This window comes from Andrographis paniculata, unplaced genomic scaffold (genome assembly GCF_009805555.1).
Source record: "Andrographis paniculata isolate CXL003 unplaced genomic scaffold, ASM980555v1 Contig30END, whole genome shotgun sequence".
Classification (NCBI taxonomy): domain Eukaryota; kingdom Viridiplantae; phylum Streptophyta; class Magnoliopsida; order Lamiales; family Acanthaceae; genus Andrographis; species Andrographis paniculata.
In genome coordinates, this window is record NW_026137563.1 from 1,263,820 (window position 1) to 1,287,662 (window position 23,843).

General features: G+C 34.5%; 3 protein-coding genes across 4 annotated transcripts; 1 reads left to right on the plus strand and 2 right to left on the minus strand.

Moving 5' to 3' along the window:
- Positions 1-1,518: 1,518 nt before the first annotated feature.
- LOC127246543 (laccase-15-like) lies at positions 1,519-3,786 on the minus strand. Its single transcript, XM_051267983.1, has 6 exons — positions 3,688-3,786; positions 3,435-3,586; positions 3,104-3,348; positions 2,883-3,011; positions 1,847-2,800; positions 1,519-1,763 (listed from the first exon to the last, which is right to left on the minus strand). The coding sequence occupies exons 1-6, from the start codon at positions 3,784-3,786 to the stop codon at positions 1,633-1,635; spliced, it is 1,710 nt and encodes a 569-aa protein (XP_051123940.1). The 3' UTR covers positions 1,519-1,632.
- A 1,934-nt stretch (positions 3,787-5,720) lies between these two features.
- On the plus strand, positions 5,721-17,308 carry LOC127246335 (exocyst complex component SEC6). The gene is made up of 25 exons (XM_051267626.1): positions 5,721-6,021; positions 6,644-6,682; positions 6,849-6,937; positions 7,051-7,141; positions 8,312-8,401; positions 8,522-8,601; positions 9,322-9,414; positions 9,966-9,992; positions 10,086-10,193; positions 10,336-10,471; positions 10,578-10,622; positions 11,266-11,321; positions 11,490-11,598; positions 12,145-12,285; positions 12,375-12,554; positions 13,189-13,272; positions 13,392-13,478; positions 14,845-14,889; positions 15,265-15,343; positions 15,924-15,993; positions 16,090-16,177; positions 16,276-16,365; positions 16,468-16,584; positions 16,758-16,820; positions 16,917-17,308. The coding sequence occupies exons 1-25, from the start codon at positions 5,893-5,895 to the stop codon at positions 17,049-17,051; spliced, it is 2,271 nt and encodes a 756-aa protein (XP_051123583.1). The 5' UTR covers positions 5,721-5,892; the 3' UTR covers positions 17,052-17,308.
- A 64-nt stretch (positions 17,309-17,372) lies between these two features.
- Positions 17,373-22,575, minus strand: LOC127246336 (uncharacterized). 2 transcript variants are annotated; one of them, XM_051267628.1, is made up of 4 exons: positions 22,156-22,575; positions 20,118-21,148; positions 17,795-18,647; positions 17,373-17,697 (listed from the first exon to the last, which is right to left on the minus strand). In XM_051267628.1, the coding sequence occupies exons 2-4, from the start codon at positions 21,090-21,092 to the stop codon at positions 17,651-17,653; spliced, it is 1,875 nt and encodes a 624-aa protein (XP_051123585.1). In that variant the 5' UTR covers positions 21,093-21,148; positions 22,156-22,575; the 3' UTR covers positions 17,373-17,650. The 2 variants fall into 2 exon arrangements, with proteins under 2 accessions (XP_051123585.1, XP_051123584.1); XM_051267627.1 differs by having other exon boundaries at positions 20,118-21,152.
- Positions 22,576-23,843: the final 1,268 nt, after the last annotated feature.

Genomic DNA, 23,843 nt, shown 5'->3' on the forward strand with positions numbered 1-23,843 from the left:
GATTATGCAGAAAAATTCGGTAAATAAATTCTCCTTAGAACTAACAAACTAATTGCAAATTTTATGTAAGTTTACTATATATATATATTAAATTTAATGAAATTCATACCTACAATTACTTGCCTTGTGTAGGTTTTTTTTTTTTTTTTTTTCCCTTTATATATTTATAAAATCTTGATAATATTATTTACAAATATGCATGTGTGTGTGACCATCAAGGCATTGACAATGGAGGTAGGCTGCTACATTTCTTTTTTATTATTAACATATATGTAACCCACCTAATTAATTTCTACACACTTTTCCTAACCATAAAACACCATCAATTATTTATTTCTAATAATATATATACTTAATAAAGTAATTTACATTTCATGTTAATTACATATGATCAAATTATTTATAAGTATACATATTTTTATTTGATGTTCATACATGAATATCTAGATATCTTTTTTTAGTTAAATCTTTTTGGCCAAAAATATTCACTTTTGAATACATAGATTTAACTTTTGAATCAGTATTCAATTAATTAAATGATTTTCATCCAAGTTATTCATTTATTTATTTTTTAAAAGAAAATTGTTTTTAGGGCCGTATATGGTTTACTATTATTTTAAAATAATAACTAAATTTTGTATCAAATTAATTCTACAATAAAAAAAATAAAAAATAGCAGAAATGGTCATCAGTGTTGGAATTACTTGCTTGATAACATTGTGGCATGCCCAAGATTACTTGGATGATATATGAACAACATTTTATGCTCAGTTATGTCAATTTTTTATTTTATTTTATTTAAAAAATTATAGGACTAATCAAATATAGGTCTATTTATAATTTTAAAATAATGTTCACTTGTCATCTGTACAATATCTGGTGAGCCACCATGTTATCATGCAACTCTGGCGCCTAATAAATGATTATTATTGTCATTTTTTTTTATTTATGATTCTAAATGATAAGACAAGTCATGCATAATATTAAAAAGTAAATATTTTTTTTTCTTAAAAAAAAAAAACAAATAAATTCTGCTAAATACATAATTTAAAAAAAAAAAAGAATTGTAAAAATCTTGAAGAAAAAAAAAAACATTTAATAATAGTTTGTGAAAGGAAGTAAATATGTATGATATTTCTTATGAAAAAAATTAACTGCTCTAGTTTTATTTTTTGTTAAAAAGCATATAAATAAAGCCCAAATAATTAGCCTAAATTTGGTGGCCACTTCTTATGTTAATGTTTATTTATTTGAGTTTTTTGTTTTTGTTTTTGTTATTGTTATTATTATTATTTGTTCTTGCTTATCATTATTTACCTATTAGAAGAAAGACACAGATTTGGGCCCAAACACATACCCACATAGGCCTGAGTGCCGATTAAAATACGGAGACTAGGCCCATACCCATACCCAAATCCAAACCAATAAAAATAATTTGTTAATAATAAAACAATAATTTAATCAATTATATAAATATCGCCTTTTAAAAACAACAACAATAATGATAATAATCAGCAATCATACGACTGTATTATTACATCAACCATATATATATATATATATATGTCTCCCTGCATTACACAATAATGTCTTATTAATTACTTTAATTATAACATAATTTAATACTAATAATTAGCACGGCGGCATGTCCGGCGGCGGCGGCAGCACACGCTGCTCGGGACCTCTTCCACTTCTTACAATAAACACTGTTTCCATTCCCCACGTCATATGTCTCTCCACATGACAATGCATAAACCACACCCCTACATACATGCATACATAATTAATTAATTAATCATTAATTATAATTATTAACTAATTACTAATTAATTAATTAATTAAGTACCTGGGTTATCTGCCTTGAACCGGACGGCGGTCCAGCCGTTGATCGGCACCATGACGGTGGTCCGCATCTGAGGGTCCACAAGATTGTAGTTTAACGGATCCTTAACGGCGTTAAAGTTGCCCAATCCCCACCCCACCACGTAGAAGCTGAATCCATGGAGGTGCATCGGATGATCCAGGCCGGCCACCAAATTGGTCCCCTGGAACACAATTTCAAGGACGGAATTGTATTTTACGAGCTTCACCTCCGTCGCTCTCGCCGGAATCTGGAGCTCCACCGGCAGGAACTCCGCCGTGTAGTTGAACACCAGCGGCGGCGCGTCGGGGAAGCCTTTCCCGAACACGCCGGGGACGTTGTACACGTAAGCCTCCAGAATGTCTATGGTCGGATTCACGAAGCTGATGTTGCTAACGCTGGCCGCCAGCCGCGTCCCGTTCGGACCCCGGCAGCCCTCCGCCGCCGCGCAGGGCAGCGCGTTGATCGACACCGTCGTCACGATTCGTTTCGTGATTTTCTCCGGCACGGCGGCCGGGTGGAGTTTGGAGTTGAGGCTTCTGAGGCTGAAGCTGAAATTGACGGCGGCGGAAGTGTCGTTGATTGGAGGAAGGCTGGGAAGTTCCGGCGACGCGCCGCTGCCACCGCCGCCGCCGCTGTATTGAAGCACGGCGGTGACGGTGGTGTTGTCGAAACTGACTCCGGAGTCGCTGACGTACGGCCTGGCGGCGATGTAGTAACGGCCGCCCGGCTGCTGGTCGGCCTGCAGGAGACAGTCCATCGTCTGGCCGGGAGTTATGACGATGTACGGCGCCGTCAGGCGTTTGGTGTAGGCTGCGTCGGTGTTGACAACTGTCAGGTTGTGATTGGCCACGCCGAAGAAGAGGATTTCGTTCAGGGCGGCGTTCACCACGCGCAGTAGATACGTATTTCCCCGCTTTACTTTCACCTTGAACGTATCTATAATTTATAAACATACGTATATATTATTAATCTAAAAATTAATTAAATTCTTTTACATAATTAATTAAATAAAATTTACGTGCACGTGAGCAGGGATAAAGGTCACCAGGCTGGCCATTGATGGTGTAAGCATCAGAGTCTCTAGGCTGCCCTCCACTCCCCACAAATTCCTCCATCACTTGCATAACATCTTCTTTCCACCACTCCCCTAAGATAATTAATTAAATCGACAAATCATTTTTCACATTTTTGATAAATTAATTAATTTGATATATATATATATATAATCTAATTAATAACCTAGAATGATTGGAATTTCAGCTTTGGGCTTAGGGAATGGATAGGAAGCCCCAAGGCGAGGGTAGACGATGATGGCCCCGTGCACGGTGGCACGTGACCAGTCACTATGCGCGTGCCACCACAGCGTGCCTTCCTCCTTGGAGAATATCACCTTCTGGCTGAACCGGCCGCCCGGTTGGATCGGACACTGGGTTATGTATTCCGGTCCGTCTGACCACGGGTTCCTCGGCTGCTTCACTCCATGCCTACACACACATATATACAATATTATATTGAATTTTCTTTTACCTTATTTTTAATATATATATATATATATATACATAGATATTACCAATGAATGGTAATATTGTATTGGCCTTGGTTGATAACATCCACGACAATGGTGTCTCCTTTGTGAGCTTTTATAGTTGGCCCTGGAAACTTTCCATTCACTGTTAGGATCTTCTTCTTCTCACACAATCTCTTGAACGAAGCCTCCTTCACCTGCAGCACCAAATACATACTAAATTGAATTAACCTGATCTATAAACCCTAATTACATCAAAACCCTAATTGCAGAACTGATTAAAATCATCAGCACTCACAACGAAACGGTATCGACGGATCTCGAGAGCTTGGAAGCAAAAGGAATTAACCAAGATAATAACTGCAGCAAGTAAAATTTGGTTGTGATTGAACCCCATGGTAGTTATATATGTGTGTGTTGTATGAAAGTTTTAGGGTTTTTGTTGCAGTGTATGTATGGTTTTTTTAATGAAATAGATGGTTTCTGAAGCACTGGCAGCCATTGGAATTTATAGGAAATGCAGGATTGATGCTTAGAGTTCAAGTTAAAGGATCTGATGCAATATGGAAATGTGGTTTTGACAATTCTTGTAAAGATTTTGTGAATTTAGGTTGACTTCGATACGTTTTTAGAATTTAATGAGATGTTTGTAATATATATAAAGAAATATTAATCATTAATTGTATTGGTTGCACCAGTTGTAGTTTGGTTTTAATTTGTGTGTGTTTGTTTGGGGATTATATTTTAAATACATTATTCATTTAATTTTTTTTTTCTTAAAAAATATCAAATCAAACACATAATTTTTATTTTTTGTATTATACTAAAATCAATTTTATATTCAAAACATCACGTAACACCTATTTACATCGTACAACTATTCAAATTTAAAATATCTGCTATTCAAATCTCAACTTAAAATCCAAACCCTCAAACAAACACGGGAGAGGCAATATAATGCTACCTTTACTTGAATTCATTTGCCTTTGAGTTTGCAAAATTCGAATGGTAGATTTTTATCTTGATTACTCTCTCCGTCTTAACACTCTTGACAATATTATTTTAGGTATGTCTCGAACACTATAATATTTTTAAAATAAAAAAATAATTAAATATACTTTATTTCTATTCCATATCTTATCACATAATTCAAATTTTAAAATAAATATATTTATCTTTCGCCACATCATTTAATTCACAAATTATGCTATTTAAAATTACCCACTCGAATTTCGTACCGAAAACAAATGTTGCATAATATTTGAGACTAAGAAAACATTATATTTAGTGTAGAATTATGTCAAAAGATTTGGCTATATTTAATTATACTATATTATATTTTTCAATTACACGTTCAATCATATGTAGTCACGAACCCTACACTACTAAGTTGTATTGTAAATTTTTATTAATATTTATAATGCATGGATGTAAAAATAGTCTGATGTTAATAAAACTTAGTAGCAAATTTTATTTATTTATTCAAATTAATATATATATATATATATATACATTCAGATTTACATTGATTCATTGATGAGGCTGTTGCGTTATTATATTAACTTTCAAATTATGGTAATCATATTTGGTGTTCTCTTAAAATTACAGATATCTCTCATTTAATAAGAATACAGTTAATTCTCCCAAAGGAATAATTAATGCATGCTTTTCGTAATTACAATTACATAGAAAAAAGTACATTTCAGCTTATCCAAAATAAAAGAATAAAATAAAAATAATGCTAGAGGTGAGATTTTAATTTTAAATTTTACTTTAAATTATAAAATTTGAAATTAAAGAGCATCAGACCAAAAGGGCCCAAAAGATTTGAGTGGCTTATTTTATTTATTTTTAGTACTATTAAAAAATGGCCCAAGGCATCCAGGCAAGCTTGTGTTCTATTTAGAATTTTGCTTAAAAATAATTAAATTTTTCTGAGAACTGTTACAATTATATAATAAAAAAAATTAAAAGCAAATTTCAAATCAAAGAAGAAAAATATACATATATTTCTTCAATGTAATTGAAAATGCAAAAGTTATTCTTTTTTAAATTTTGCAAGAAGTGCTTAATTTATTTTCAAGTAACGTGGTGTGACTAGCCTCTTGGACCTAGTTTGTAGGGTATTAGATTCGATCATCCATGAGCATTTCTGGGCAGCAATTGCGAATTACCACGTTATAAAAAAAAACATTTATATATTAATTAATAATTAAATTATTGAATACACCAGTTTCTTCTTGTTTTCAAGAAAGATTCATGAACGTAAAGGTTAAATGGGCCAACCGAAAGCTCGAATTGAAAATTCAAACCCGATCCAAGTAAAAAAAAACAAAAACTCTGCGAAGTTTCGGTCTCTCCGTCTAGAGAGCCCAGACGCAGAATCGAGATCCAATCAGTGATTCACCGATTCGACGTCCGTTGAATCAATTCAATCAGAATTGCGCAGAACTTCGATTGATCTGGAGAGCTGAGGCTCTAGGGAGGAGAAAGACACGGCAATATGATAGTGGAGGATCTAGGTGTGGAAGCGAAGGAAGCGGCGGTGAGGGAGGTAGCGAAGCTTCTACCGCTGCCGGAGCTTTTGCAAGCCATTTCCTCAATTAAAGCAGATTACATTGCTCGTCAACAGGTTCGTTTCCTGCTGTGAACTAATGAAACATGTTTATGTGGGACATCTCGCTTCTTTTGCTAGTATCTCCGTACGTGTGTTCTTCGCGCATGAGCTCATGGAAGTAAAACTACGAGATAATTTAGGTAGATTCCTGCGATTTCGTGTTTTTGAATGCTTGAGATGAATTCCATCAATTGAATGAATTAATTCGTTGTAGATCTTCCACTGGATAATGGCAAGGCAATATTTGAGAGGTTGATTTACTAGCGATATAGACAAGGGGATAATTAGAATTCTTAGTTGTGTTTTTCATGGATTATTTCTCACAAAAAAGATTCTGAAAGCTAGTGGTTATAGTTTCATATTGGAACATTTCCCGCGTATAATTAGAATAAGATTGTGAAATTTTCTTTTCATTTAAATATTGATGGTGTTAGTAGATGGTGTAAATAGTTCTCCTGTATCAGGATATACGGATGTGTTAGGCTTCTGAAGCATTTTATAGCAGTAACTATGCTAGGTGATTTAATCCTTATAAGTCATTGAGAGTTTCTTGAATGTTTGGTTACTTCCAGCTCTCATTAAGGCGCAAATTTCTTCTTTACTTGCTGTTTAATGTTTTTTCATGTTTTTATATCAGGCAAATGATGCACAACTAAGTACAATGGTTGCCGAACAGGTACGGACATTTGATCCTGTAAACTTGTTGTCGAAGAACTATTATTTTGTCAATTGCATTGACATATGGTCATAGATCATGTGAAATTCTTCTTCTTCTTTTACTTTTTATTTTTAAGCTAATTCTATAATCCTCAAGGATCTCTTACCATATTTCCTGGATTCAGGTTGAGAAGGCACAAGCAGGTCTTGAGTCACTCTCCCTGTCTAAAAAGGAAATAAGTAGTCTCAGAGACAATTTCGGGGAAATTGAAAGGTACGAAGATGGTGTGTGGTTTTTAAAAATTGCTCTTTTACTTGGTAAATGATACATCTGATTTACAGTCTCATTGATGTTGTACTCTAATGTTTAGCACTTTTTCATAACAGGTTATGTCAAGAATGCCAAACTTTGATTGAAAATCATGATCAAGTAAAGCTCCTCAGTAACGCAAGGAATAACCTGAACACAACACTGAAGGTGAATGAGTCCTTATGCTTTATTATATCGTCAATTTAGTCTCACTAATGTGGTCTGATTTTTATGTTAGTTGGCAATTGGCATGATGGAATAATTTAGATGGTGTTGGAATGAATAATATATTAAATATTGGAGCAGAAACGACCCTAATATAGTAGGTCACATGTCTGGTATTACTCGGTAATGAGAAGTAACTAATATTAATGACTCTTTGATTGCTTCCATTTTTATTGGTGGTTTTGAAGGGTAGGAAAACCAACATTGTGAAAATAAATATGAATGAAATATGTTCATTTAGATTTTAGATTTCCTAGACTTGTGAGCTTGCGCACATGTGCAGGAATATATATATATATACATATTTATATATTGCCTATGTGCATTATCCTGTAAACATTTAGTGCACCACATAGATATAGACAGAGTAGCATTCTGATATAATTGTTAGAAAGTGTATGTTCGCACATATAATACAAAAGAACTCTACTGACAATAAGACATCGCTGAATAAATATTTATTTATAAAAATTCAGTGCAGTGGAGAAACATGAATATTTGATATTCCTCTATTTGAATACACTATCCAAAATTTACGATGACTTCCATTTGATAGAGATACAAAAGTAAAAGCTTACAATGACTCTTTTCCAAATGTGTAACCAGCACTGGAAACTATTTCTGTATTCAGAAATTTGTTTTCTGCTTTTAGTTGTGATCATTTGGATAAAAAGAATATTCCTCTGCACCATGGATAACATATTATATACACACATATATATACTGGATTGCTTAAAGATTACTAGTTATGTAACTTTGACTTTTATGTATAACCTGTTTATAAGTAATTACTACATTATGAGTGTTAAAAATAGTGTAAATATATTTAGGATGTTAATGCTATTATGTGTAATTAAACCACTTATGTTACTTTTGTCCATTAATAGGCACCAAAAATGTGAAAATGAATATATCCAACTATAGCAGAAGAAATGGCTAAGCCTTAGTTTTATTAAGTGTGATCTCTCTGGAGGAACTACCATGTTACCGCTTTACAATACAGCACCAGGGAAAACTCCTCTAAGGCAGTGCTTTGGCACTTTCATATGGCTGCCCTATCTAAAGTCAAGCTATTTCTTATCCTTGGTCCCGTCCCTCCATTGTTTTGTGCAGGATGTAGAGGGTATGATGTCAATCTCTGATGAGGCTGCTGCAGCGCATCGTTCTTTAAGTGATGACAAGGAACTTATTAACACCTACGAGGTTGATATTTTTATACACTTGAATGTCCAGTTGTCTGCTAATAAAATAATTTGTATTTTGTATCAGAAATCATGTTTCTGATTTATTTATTTATTTATTATGATTTTTAACTAAATATAGAGGCTGACAGCCCTTGACGGGAAACGGAGGTTTGCCTTAGCAGCAGCTTCATCTCATGAAGAAGAGGTTGGTCGGCTGAGGTCAGAAAGTGTTCTTGCTTTCAGCCCAATGTTTTTGATATAGTGAATAAACTCCATAAAATGTGTTTTCTTCTGTGTGTGTGTGCGTGTGTGTGTTTGTTATGATGTTTTGAGGTGAAAATAATTGTTGGGTGTAATGGTTTGTATGGAAAACGAATGTTGGATTTGATGTTTCAGAAAGAAATGCAATAGATTGAATAGTAAAAGTTGGTACTAAATAGACAAGAACACACCCTATGTTCAACTGTGTACTATCCATGATGAGGAACAATTGGCAATTAGTGTACCCAACTACCCATGCCATATCTGAAAGCTTCTCCACCAATTTAAATCTCATAGAATTTAGATGCTCTTTTACAAATTTGTGCATTTAATTATTATCCCTAGGTTGATGCGTTCTCTTACTTGGGAGTAATGTAAGGGTTATATTGTTTGGCATTGTATTTATATTTTGCTGTCCCCGTAAGAGATGTGGTAGAGTAGAGTTCTAATGATATGGACCAGTGTGCTTGGATGTGAGGTACATGTGTAATGATGGTAGCTAATATAAAATATTGTTACATAAGATCTATTTGAAATGCTATTTGAGACGTGCTTTCGAAAAACTCTTGCTCATGAGTCCTAACTCATAAGAAAATTTGTTTGTTATGTTAAGTTTTTTCAATGTATCTAAAAAGAGCACCTTTTCATTTTCTTGATGGATTGTAATACATTTCACAGTGAATACTTTGAAGACATAGATCGCACATGGGAGACATTTGAGAAGACATTATGGGGTCATATTGCCAACTTCTTAAAACTTGCGAAAGAAAGGTATGTATGCCATTGAAGTCTATTTCCTTAATATATTGTTTCTACTTTTGATGAAATATCAAGATATTCCAAACCTAAACCATGGACATGAACAGTGTGTAGTTTGGTGGAATTTACTCCTTCGGATATTTGATGCTTGAACATTTGGTACCTAGAAATTATTACTTTGGTTTGATAAAAAAATTAGCGTATATCATATTTATCTTTAGATATATGATGTGGATATTCAATCAAATGAACTTTTTATATAGAAATTATGCCTTAAATTCTTCTATGAAATGAACCACTAAGGGTGTTCTTACATGGTGATTTTTTTTTTTTGTTTTAAATGGTGGGTTGGACATGATGTTTTGTAAGAGAAATAATGTCATTTTATAAGAATCGTGAGGACATATAATATACCGTTTAATTTTAATCCTGACCTCAAATAAATACTATACCCTGAACCATAGCCCCTCAATGAATCTTAGTTATTATTTAATTCTGGATATGCATTTCCATGCCTGGCTTTTAGAAAATATCAATGTTTTTGCTTCTCATTTTTCTTGCAGCCCACAAACATTGGTTCGAGCATTGAGGTATGTGTACCCTGAATGGTACATCTGGCTATAATAGGTTCCTGATTGGGCCAGTACTAATGCACCATCTCATTTTTTTCTCTTCGTATAAAGGGTTATTGAAATGCAAGAAATAATTGATGAACAATTAGCTACAGAAGCAGCGGAGGCAGAAGGTGGTGATGCGATGGAATCTGTAGCAAATCCTCGTAGAAATGCCAAGTATTTACTTGTCAACAGATGCATAAGTTCTTACACCAATGATTGTGTTGCCTTAACTATGTTTTATCCATGTTTTCATTTTGAAACACTCATGCACGATTCTAAGTTTACTGGGTTTTTTCCCCCTCATCTTTTTCTTTAGGAAAACAGCAACTTCAATGCCATCCTCTAGAAATCTTACACAACATAAGAAGGTTAAAGGTAAAGGCTACAAGGATAAATGTTATAAAGAAATAACCCAGTCAGTTGAAGCACGCTTCGATCGGTTGTGCAGTGAGGTTTATGTTTTGTTATGCTTCTATATATGTCACATTCTACAGGCATTGTTCAGAAACCATATAAAGCTGTGTCGATTCTCATGTGATGATTGTCACCTTTTTTCAGCTTGTATTTGAAGACCTCAAAGGAGCTCTGGAGGAAGCTAGAACGGTATCATTTATGTGTCTTAAACCGTATGTTGATGATTAAAGGAACATATATTTTTAAGTTTCCATCTTCATAGATATAAATAAAATTTGAAGTTGGCATCTGCGATTTGATGTGGTAACAACATGATATATCATTCTCATGTTTGAAATGCTATAATATCTCAAGGGTGAGATGACTTATCCCTTCAAGAATTCTTTTCTATATGGTGTCATATGGCTTTAAAGTATCCTTCACATGCATTTTTATGCTCTAGGTGTTTATGAAATATGATATTTTATATACTTGTTGCCATCTCATAGAGATCTTGTGTATCGTTCAAGAGTCAAGACTATATACACTGAAACTACCTTCTGAATATTTCAACCCCTTGGTACTGCAGCTAAAGAGTACAGTTATGAAAACGCAAGTGGAATACCCACTGGCATGAGCTTCATGCCTTCACATAATAATGGCTGTCAATTCTTTATCGACGTGAACTTAAAGGACCTGATGTTGGATTTTTTACCGGTTGAATCTGGTCAATATGTAGACAATGCAAACTAGATAACTAGCATCTTAGCAGTCAAGTATTCTCTTATTTTCTCTGAGATTAAGTTTCGTAAAGGTACTTAATATTCTGTGATTACTTTTCTGTTTGTGTCAGATTGGTGAAGAACTTGGAGATATATACGACTATGTTGCCCCTTGCTTTCCTCCCAGGTTTGTCAACATAATCTGTTAATCTGACAGTAATCTATTTCTTTGGATACTTTATCAGTCTGAGGGGCAAAAGAACTTTGTTACGCCACTGCTCTCTTCCTCACCCTCACAAGTCACAACCCCCTTCCTCCGCTGATGATCTTATTCGTTTATGCAATATTGTCTCAGATATGAAATATTCCAGCTTATGGTTAATCTCTATACTGAGAGATTCATTCAGTGGCTGAGATTACTAAGTGACAGAGCTAATGATCTGACAAATATAGAGATATTAAAGGTATTTCATCTAAATCTGATGGTGTGAAGCTATAGCAATATCTTGAATTGGTATTCCATGAATGACTCATGTCATCTTTTTAATTTCATAAATGGATGTTCGATCATGATTGGTTTTGTATTTAGTCCTACTTGCACTTGGTTTATCCTGTAGACTTGGAATATTTGATTATTCCAACAACTATTCATTTCTGGATGGCAGCTCACAAATTAAGACGACTTTTGAAATCCATTCTCGATCCATGGCTATTTTTAATATTTTAGTTTGTTGAGTGAAATTATGAATCAACAGACAGTAAGTTACTAATTAAAGCTGCTTGTGGAATGAATGCATATATTTTTAAGACTTCCCTTGTGTTATTTCTCTGTGATTAATCATCGATCGAGAAAGGAATATATAAATTATTCTGATTTTTTACATTCATGTAATTTTGGCTAGATTGCTGCACTTTCTGCAAGCAGAATATATCGAGGAATTCCTATAATTTTCAATCCATTTTTATGTTGCTTGAAGATCTCTTAAATGTAAATGTGTTCTTCTGTATAGATAACTGGCTGGATTGTTGAATATCAAGAAAATTTAATTGGACTTGGTGTTGATGAGTCTCTAGCTCAAGTTTGTTCTGAAAGCGGTGCAATGGATCCTCTTATGAATGCATATGTTGAAAGAATGCAAGCCACAACAAGGGTAATAAGATGATATTATTTTTCCATTGATTGCTATTCACTTTAGTCACCTTATTGGGTCTGCGCATCAACTGATTTTCTCTTTTGTAGAAATGGTACTTGAATATACTTGAGGCTGATAAGGTACAGCCACCAAAGAAAACAGAGGAAGGAAAACTTTACACACCAGCTGCTGTTGATTTGTTTCGAATCCTTGGAGAGCAAGTACAAATCGTACGAGAAAATAGCACTGATGTCATGTTATATCGAATTGCTCTATCCATCATTCAGGTATGCTCAACTTGATCTACCAAGTTCACCTTGTCAATATATCTATAAAGAAAAAATCTCATGTATTCTATAAACTATGAACTAAAAGATTGGCTAGTTAACCAGTGAATACATTGATGGACTGCCATCTCTTTTGAACACAATGTGACTATTGGGTTGCACGTAGTGATGTAAATCTTGCAAATTTTATTCATTTAATAGAAGTGTACTTCTGTAGTTTGAGGCATGGTTGTTGCAGGGCACCTGAATTAATGTCTCAAATTATTTGATTGAACTTGATTTATACTGTTGCAGATTCTCACTATGGGTGAGTTAACTAGAAGTGATTAGGGTTGATTTATTATTTTTTCCATCTTAATCACATGTCTACTTTAATATATAAAGCCCGTAAATTATCCTTAAACCTGGGATACTATTCTATGTTATAAAATCATCATATCTGATTAAATCGGTTGGATAAACTAACTCCTTATATTATTATTAAAAATTATGACTCTTATCATTATAAAGTAAGCACACTTACTACCCGACTCAATAATGGTTATCATAATTTCGATAAATAATAAAAGATTGAAAAGGCCTTTGAAGAATGAAAATTGAATTGAAGTAATATTATATTTGCCTTCCTTTTTAGGTAATGATCGATTTTCAAGCAGCTGAAAGGCAAAGATTTGAAGAACCTGCATCAGAAATTGGTCTAGAATGTTTATGTGCACTGGTATGTAAATCACTCCAGCACATATATGCGACAAACACACACACACATATATTTAATTGATGAAACACCAAATGAACATGGCCATTATATGTTTATACTAATTAATAATTTTTTCACAGATCAATAACAATCTTCGATGTTATGATCTTGCCATGGAGTTAAGTTCAAGCACCCTTGAAGCTCTCCCACCTAATTATGCTGAACAGGTGGCTATTATCTAGAATTTATACACGTTCTTCTCTAATTCAAAATGCATACTGGAATTTATAACTGAAGTTGGGATTTAATGTTTACTATGAATTGCCTATGAAACTAATATTTCTCTCTACTAGTATATTTCAGTATTCTAGTTGTATTAAATCACAAGCTTAACTATGTGAATGAGTTACCCTTTCTGTATCTGTAAGGATTATACTTCATGTGCATGGAGAAGTTGTACTAGTCACATTACTCTAGGATGCACAAACTTGTTTGATGTAATTTAACAACCACACTGTTGATCTACGATAATTTGTCTGTGTTTCAGTTGTTTCACTAACAAAGGGCTCATTTCGATATATGTAAATATTCTTAATAAATTTGAAGTTAAACCTTGTTAGTAGAACTGTTAATCGACTAAATAATGCAATACCTGAATAGAAGAGAACAGAATAGTGACCAAATGTGGGCACTGAAAAAATATGTACTTGGCTCTGTAGAACTACTCTTCTACTTAGTTTACTGAAGTTATCTTTTGTATTCTCAGTGCATCTGATGTGGTTTTTGGATCAGCATTAGATTTTGTTTATTCTAATTTGAACTTTGTATTATAACCCAAAAAAGTCATTATGTTTTTTTGTTGTATAGTATTACCTCAAGTTATACACAGTAACACAAAGAACTACATATGGATGCATATGAACTGTTAAATAAAACAGTTAATAGGTGTATGCTTATGTGCACACTGAGATGGTCATCTTGATTCTTGATTATAAAAGTTAGCTGTCTTAGTTCAATTGCACGTAACTTGACTTTTGGTTGACTGTTTGATGCCCTTTCTATTTCTTCTATTCACTCTCAGTAGGTTTTGTGCTCTTCTATTCATTTTGATGTGACACTTTGATCTTAATATTGAGCACGCCAATGGAACTCTAGATTTTTCCAAAAGCTTACTTTATTGTAAACATTACAAGACATCAACAAAGCTACTTTGAGATATAAACTAAACTAACAGGCAAAGAATGAGGCCTACATCCAATAATGAAGAAAGTAAATCAGTTACAATCATCAATAAAGTTATGGGAAATGCACAGTCACATATAATGGTTGTTTTGGGAAATATCTTGCTGTAATGTATTCATTCTCCCACTGAATGTGGTGACCATCGAGTCCTGAAGTTATACACATCTAGCACAGAAGAATTTATTCTTGCAATCTGTTACAAAAATACAAAAAATTAATCCCTTTTGCAACTAATTTGCAATGATTGGAAGAACATAGCATTGATATATATATATATATATATTTGCATGCCTGGATTGTGAAGAAGAATATTAATGTTTTCTTGAAATTGATTATTTTTTATTTATATAGGTTAATTTTGAGGACACTTGTAAAGGCTTTCTGGAGGTTGCGAAGGTACATTGGTGTTTTCGTGTCTATTTTTAGATTACAATCTGTTCTAAGTTTTAACTATCATCTGTGTAACATCTACAGAGTATCAATGTTAAACTTGTATATTTTGCTTTAGCACTTTCCTCAATCATTTTTTCTTCTTTTGGCCTCATCCATTGGAGAATGTAAAATTAATTTTGAAAACTAAAGTTGCTATATTACCATGGTTTATCCAGGGCAAAACATATTCAGCAATAAGATTGAATCAATATATAAGCATGTGCACAGCAAAATATATCAATTGCTAAATTTGCCTCTTCCAACTGCTACCATATATTTCCAATTCCATGCCAGGTGTGTACATATTGTTGGTATTCCTAATGAATGTTTAATTGTTAGGAAGCTGTTCATCAAACTGTCAGTGTCATTTTTGAAGATCCAGGAGTTCAGGAGCTACTTGTAAAGTTATATCAAAAGGGTATTTACTGCTTCTGCCTTGTTGTTGAAGTTCAACTCTTTAAATCTGTGGATGCCATTTGAAACATAAACATTGAATGTATTGTTAATTAACTTTATGCATGAGTGGTCGGGTCATTGGTGTTTGATCTTTTTTCTGTTGGTTGTCATGCCATTCCTTATTTATTTAATGCATTGCTAGAGGGACTCTTAGCATTGCAGTTAAGTAGTGTGACATGGGATGATGTTTCTCTTAGGTGAAGTGGATGGGGGCATAATGGTTGAATGGATTTGAGCCCTGAGGTACATGTAGTTTAACTAGTTTGCCTAGTGTATCTATTTTACAAGAACCTATTTCACACCTTTATCAGATATAGACCACAAGAAAGCTGACAACCTGAATGGTAGTTAGTTTGTCATTCTATGATTACCCATGTACCTCTAGAACAGGTCTTTCAAAATGAAAATACTGATGGATTCCCATATTAGGTTCTGGCAGAAATTTAAGTTTTAAATTTAGGGAAAAGCTTGGGCAGTTAGAGAAATCATATTAAATTGCCTCTGAAGATGATGCTCTATTTTATTTATTTATTGTGTTTCAGACTGGTTGGAAGGACAGGTTACCGAATACCTAGTTGCTACATTTGGTGATTACTTTACAGATGTGAAGATGTAAGTTATCGCACTTGTTTTGTTTAGATCTAATAATTGGCTCCAAATACCTGTATGTTGTACTTAATTTTTTTCTAAATGAATCTGTATATAAAGGTACATAGAAGAAAGATCGTTTAGGCGATTTGTGGAGGCCTGCTTGGAGGAAACTATTATTGTTTATGTTGACCATCTGCTTGTCCAGGTTCCTTTCGTGAAATTATTTTGTTGGAGGATAAAATTCACAATTTTTTTTTTTTTCTTCTTGCAGCTAACTTTGATTCTGTTCTTTCTGATCTGCAGAAAAATTATATCAAAGAAGAGACAATTGAAAGGATGAAGCTGGATGAAGAGGTTCTCATGGACTTCTTCCGGGAGTATATAAGTGTTTCTGTAAGCTCACACACTTTGATGCAAATGCTCTCAATTCATAAGGGTGTGATTCTATGTTATAATTCTGTATCTTTAACTAGTAATGTGGATCATGCATTGCAGAAAGTCGAAAATAGAGTGAGGGTACTGGCTGACCTGCGAGAACTTGCTTCATCAGAGAGCCCAGATTCTTTCACACTTGTGTATACCAATATTCTGGATCATCAACCAGATTGTCCAGTAAGCATTATTGTGTTATGCTTTCAGTTAACTAAATCGTACTACCATCTTTTGCGCTCTAGTTAGATAATTCTTGTCTCCAATTTGTTACCAGTCACTTTCTGTTTTGAAATCCAAAGGGGAATACATTCATGTTCTGCCTTTTACTAACCATCTGATTTTCTTTGATACAGCCGGAAGTGGTTGAAAAAATTGTTAGCTTGCGTGAAGGCATACCAAGAAAAGATGCTAAAGAGGTAAATCCTATGAACAAGCTTTGTAAAACAAAAAAGCTAGAGCTCAAATTACGCAAATTGAAAGCTATATCGGTACTTTGATATTTTGTTGAACAGGTGGTTCAGGAATGCAAAGAAATATACGAAAATTCTCTTGTTGATGGAAATCCACCGAAGACAGGTTTCGTCTTCCCAAGGGTGAAGGCCCTATCGGCTTCCAAACAGCACCGCATTTGGCGAAAACTCACCTAGACATCTGTTGATACTCCCCATCCCGTTCTTGTTTGAAGCTGCGACCGGTATCTTCCAACCTTGCCCCTCTATGCGTGTATATAATTGAGTGTAACCGTTCGATCTTATTCTAGTTTATGTCAATTCAACGTAAGTGAAATGTTTCTATAGCCAGAAGTCAGTGTGATTTGAAAACTTCGCCAGCCAACAATAATGACTAGAACCATGTCTTGAATTCATGTAATTTTTGTAACTCAAAATTAAATTATTTGTTTCCATGTATTGCTAGTAAGGAATTCCTGTAGATCTAACAAAGTGTTGCATCCAAAGGGAAATACAAAATTGCACGAAACAATAAATAGAAGCAATCAACTACAGGTACAATTTCAATTACAGTTACACACTCAACATATGACAATACAATCGTAGTTCCTTCCTTCACCATAAATATAACACTCACCGAAATGCACAAGCACTTAAGCATAACTTTAAATAAACACTGCCAAAAAGGTGTTCATCCCCATAAAGATAAGAGCAACAATTGTTTGATGCCATGATCCTTATGCAAGACTTCCTGCATAATTCGACTTCCCGTCTTCCCCGTAAGCCATGTTTGCAAATCACGCCTCGTCCTCAGTGAGCTCCAGATTGTACCCATGCTTGCTATCTGCATCATTGGTATGGTTAGACTAATCGAGTAACACAACCCAACTCTAAATAATGCAGCTGAAAAAACACATTATAAAAGAAAAATGTCGAAATACCTTTTGCCGAAGCTTTACTGTTCCTACCCTTCCGTTCGAAGTCATCATCGCCCAACTCATCCTTCCCATCATTTCCTCCAATATCACTTTCGCTGGCTGTTTCCCATTCAGAGTCATCACTCTCCTGGCCGCAAATATCTCCGGCATCACCTTCGCACTGGATGCCTCCATGTTTAATAGCTGCCTCTCTAAATAACCAAGCGGCACGCATCTGCTTCTTAACTAGGCGCTCGGCATAGTCGGGAACCTTGTTCTGCCTCAGGGAAAGATCAGGATCTGTTGACTGGGAGAATTCGTTTATGAACAAAATAGCATCCAACAGGCTCTCCTTGGCGAATCCAAGCATGTCGTAGGCTTGTGCTCGTCTCCATAGGCTTCTGGCGTGACGGTTCACGGGGTTATGAAGGCAGAGCGCACGTGTAGCATCCCGTATAGCAGCAAGGGGTTGTTGCAGTAGAAGATGGCATTGAGCTCGGTTGCTGTACAAAACTACCCTTTCTTTTTTAGACCTCATGGGGCACAATGCCAATGCTTCCGAATACTTTGATGCGGCACCGGAGATATCTCCAGAAGAGAACAGAGAATTTCCTTCGAGTTTAACCACTAAAGCAGCTGCGTGCTTGATGTGAAGATCCTCTTTCGGCATGGTTTTCTCCCATTTTAGCCGCTGTTTAGAAGCAAGGAGTTCTTCGATCTCCTCTTTTACCCTGCTGCTCATTGAGTTGCGGCCTGTTCCGGGGGATTGAATGCATTCCTCGAGAACATTGACAATTGAATCGCCAAGTTTCTTATGATCCCCTAAAGTGGTTATTTCTGCAAGGTCAATCAATGTTGGCACTACCTTGTCGCAGACCTGCATAATTTGAGCAATTAAGATAAGAATACAAATCGATATGCGATCATTCTCATCAACATTCAACATCTAAGCACAAATATTAACTTCCTCGCAACTTTGAGCACACAATTCTCACTTCAACTAAGCTAAACTACAGCTCTTTGAATATGAAATATTTTTCCTTCATCAACAAATATGCAAACTTCAGTAGTTGAGTTCTTATTGTCTCTATTTAAATTGAAAGTCCAACCTATATGGGCTGACATACTCACACTCCTATAAACGTACAGTCATAGCAGTATATACTATACAGTGCACACCGCAAGTCTCCACGCTCAATGGTGCACGGCAGAACCAATCTTAACAGCAAACAAGTTCAAATTACCACAATTCTTCTATTGTCGCTTTGATCTCAAGTACACTTGCATTGTATTGTTTAAGTACTACATCTAACTCTTAAGGATAAAATAGTATATATATATATATATAGTTTCATATAGTTTTGTGAAGAGCTTCATTATGAGACATGCACTGTCACACCATCCATCATCCGCCACAGCTCGAAGGCCTTTGCCTCATGGTACATATCGTACACACAATGTGCCAATAAGAACCAAGCATACACTCATTCTATTCTAAACTAATTAGTAACTCTATATTCCTTTGGGGTGCAACCATTACCATGTGTCCAGTTATTATTGAATTGGTAATTGATAAATATATATGCCAAAAAAGGTACAAATAAAATCAAATAAACTATGATGCAATTGTTTCATGCAAGATGTTTTTTCAGAAACTAAATCAAACAGATTCTAGAAAATAAGCAGCAAACATAAATAGCTTTCAATTTTAGTTATACAATGATTAAAAGGTAAAGAAACATTTAATTTTTGCATCACAAGTACGCTATGGTGAAGCCAAGTGTTATAGTATACGAACACAAGATAAACAACTATGATGCAAATTGTTTCGTGCAAGATATATGAAAGTGGACAACACTGAACAGAAGCAACAACAATTCAGAAGATTTTTATACTGCCGATCAAGAAACCTCAGTAGGTGATTATTATCTAACAATGTCATGTCCTGTGCTCCAAAATATAATGCTTCTGTTTTTGGTTGTTTTATTTTCTACCTGATCAAGGTAGATATGCATTTCCATGTGATTCATCAAAGTTAGAATTAAAGAATCATATTAAGCCCTCAGCAATAAATACATAATGGTAAACAAACAGTAAGTTGTAACACTTAAAGCATTCAAAAATTCATGATCAATAAATTTATCAATCTGGATAGAACCAAAATACTAAAGCCATGTGGCAGAGAGCAATATCAAAGCAAATCACACTACACTTACCAAAAAGAACCTTAAACTCATTTCTTCAGTAAACAATTGTGTTATTACAAATCACAAATAACCAAAGAAAAAATTCATAGGAGAACACATAACAAGGATGCGTAGATGAGTAACTGAACATAAGAAATTACCTTGTGACAGGTACTTGGATCCTGTAGCAACCACAGAAGGCAGTCAATTGCCATATATTGCCAATCATCTGATGACCGTGCTATGTTACACAATGCATCTACAATTCCTGGACAGCTAGCAACTGGAGCCCTCCCATGCTTATGATGGCAAATTGTTCGCAATAACCCGATACCAGCAGGTGAATTTTCATTAACAAGTCCTCCCCACATGGCAGGAAGCTTTACTAGAAACTCCGGTTTGCATATAGTAGAAAGGAAATCAGGTTTGAAAGCAAAGCAATTGATAAGCTGAAGAGACCAGCACTGTAGCTGACTAGCCCACTCCTCAGCCTTCCTTGACTCCATTTCAACACCACCCATACCGCGTGTGAGAAGGTCACAGTGATAACTAAGCCTTCTGTCTACATACTGGTAAAAATGAGTGTAAACAATTTCCAGAGAACTCATTGCCAACTGCATCGAAAGCTCCAATATCTCTCCATGGTTGGCAACAGCAGGAAAAGTGGCAGCGTAAGTAGCTAAATGACCAAGAGCCCGCACGGCCACTCTCTGTTCAACCCAAGTCAGCCTCCCTCTCAGAAGTTCGGCCAGAGGTGGGATAACCCCAGCATGCACTGCCATTTCAGCAAATTCTTCCATATTCATAGTGTAGGATCCGATTATATGTGCAGCATAGTATGGAATATAAATGTTCTGGTCATGAGACAGCCACCGTCTGTTCTTCAATCCTTTCCAGATGAGAGCTGCCATACATTCAAAAATTCCCAACTCAATGAATTCCGGGTCATTAGGATGTGCCATGGCTGTGTTCCAAAGGCCACTAATAGGAAGGACTTGGCCATCATCATCCTGTGAAGGAAGTTCTCTAAAGAACTTCAACAAACTTGCCCTCCGCTTGCTTGGGTTTCCTTCCTTCATCACACAAAAGAAGCATCCAGGGTATGGACAATCTGGGGATACTTTATCCATGCTCATGAATATAACAAGTCTGACCTTCCGACCAACAAAAAAACTAGTTTTTCATGAAGTAGCTACCTGACATAAACGTATAACCACTTCATTGGGTGATCATAAACTGGAAATTTGGAAGCAGGATTCACTATCACAAGTTAAAAGTGGAAACTTATGTTCAGCTAAACAGACATCATCTCTTATGTGTACATTTCCCATTCTTTTTTAACCATAATGATATAAATACAAGTACCCAACCATCCAGCCTATATCCTGTTGAACTATGATCGACCGAAAACAAAGTGTGAAAGAACCTTTGCTCTTAGTCGGATTTTCTTTTAATTGAACTAATTTGTTATCCACCAATACTAACAGTCTAAAATCAAAGGCATAGTATAGCAGTACAAAGACCTCTTTCGATCAGTTAATAGCCTTGTATAAAGAAAAAAAAAAAAAAAAATCAACAAACCTATAGAAACTTAGGATTCAAGCATCATAATTTCTAACTTTAGAAATACAGAACAGTCACAATCAAATACCATTTCCATCATTAACTAGCCAACCTGTTTATTCCTCAAGAAAACAATCAAGTTCAGGGTGGATAAGATCTCCAAGGCCAGAAAATCAATCGCCCAAAAATAAATAAATAAATAAAAGAGAAGTCTTTTTGTTCAATTAGAGGTCAATCCACGTATTTTCTATGTCAATGACATATAACGGAATAGGAAGTTGAGACAACGGCAACCCTAACCAAAAATTGAATTCACAATTACAAGCAATGCTCTAAACTCCCCGATCGGCCATGGCAAAGCTAATTCACAACATCGTTTTCCATCAACTGATTCGGCGGCGCAATAATTCTTACATAAATAAAACTAACTAATTAATCTCCACTAGAGATCTATCGTCAATTGGTAAAAAAACGACCCAACCAAACCACTTCAGGCTCACCTCAGAAAACACATCTAAAGCAAACAGAGAAGATGTATGTACACATATAAATGCTCTGCTTAAACCCTCTCAAAGCCTTCTAAAACAAAAACTTAAAAAGTCGCTATACAACGAAGAAAAGAGATCAAAAGGCCACCTGCTACACCACGCTAGATGCCGAGCCTCGCAACAAGACAACAATGCCCGAAAAGCCCTTTCACTTCAACTCCAAAGTTCGCTTTCCAGAGGAGTCTTCTTTTTCCCCTCTTCTTTTATCACGGGAATTTCGCAGAGAATGGAGACGCTGTAGAGATTGTGGGGTTGAAATTGAAGATCCGCCCCACTTTCCTGTTGTGCGTGCGATTTCTTAACTATCCGTAGAAGATCTGGTTTCCCTTTCGGCCTGCGATTCCTACCAATAGAGGACGATTTGCAAGAGCAGCAGCAGATACCATCAGTCCATACTCCATAGAATGGAATTAGAAGCTGCCCTCTGAAGTGGAAATGGAAATTGAATTGGAATTGAAATCGAAATCGATATTGGGTGTGGGGACATCATTCATTCATACCTCCTTTCATTATTTTCAATCAATTAATTAATTAGCTACAGCATTAATACCTCTATGCTAAATTGCCTATACATTATTATTATTATTATTATATACAATTATCTGGCTTTTTTGAGGTCCCACCGTCCGTTTTCTTACACGATTGACGACCTACGATACACACGTGTCGTACTGGAACTTACCGTTGTACCTCAGCCAACTCATACGTATTTTTTCGAATTTTTTGAAAATGGGACTTTTTTTTTTTTATTTAAATTTGAATATCCACCAATGGTTTAGGAATGTAGAATATTTCGTAGTAAAAACCGGTAAAATTTTCCTTAATAATTCTCTGATAAAAGTTTTGGTAGTCAATTTTGGAATTTTATACAGTGTTTTTTAAAATAGTAAAAAAAAAAGTATTATTTAATACTATATTATACAAATAGATATTGAGTATAATGTTTATATATTATCATTTTAATATAATATTAATAAATAAAAATAAATTTTAAATGTGATATTTTTTAAAAAATAAAACTTTCAATAATTAAATATAATTTTTTAAAAAATAGAAAACTGTATATATATATATATAAGTTTATTTATTTATGATAGAGACGAATAGAAGATTATAAATACTTTCTGTTTTAAAAAGTTCGGAGAATTAATTACAAATGTGCCATAAAAAAGTACACGTGGTTGTTATCCGGTAATTAGTAGCATCTATGGTGTACGTGCATGCATGCCATATAAGTTCCAATGAAATTCCTTAATTAAATATTTAAGGAAAATAATATACATCGCTTGAAATAGGTATATAATTTAATAAGATTTAAATACATTTTTTGTTTGGTTAGGTGTATTCAATCAAGACTTTTAAAAGTATTTTAAAATCCAGAGGTATTCAATATATCTTTTAAAATTTTGAAATATTCAACAATCCATAGATTTTGAAAGTCTATGGATTCTAATGAATTTTTGTGAAAATTTTGTATATAAAAGAATCTCTCCTTACCATAATAGAATTTGATGGATTTTTAAAATTATTATTATTATTATTATTATTATTATTATTATTGTTGTTGTTGTTGTATATGTGATTAATAATATGATAATATTTATTACTATTATTATAATTTTTAATAAATAATAATTTAAAACTAAAATATATTAGCAAATTCTTATGATTTCTTTTTTAATATATATTTTTATATTATAAATATAATTTTAAAAAATATTATTATAATACTGTCATCGTTTCTTTTCAATTATCGAATACGCTGTATTATCATTA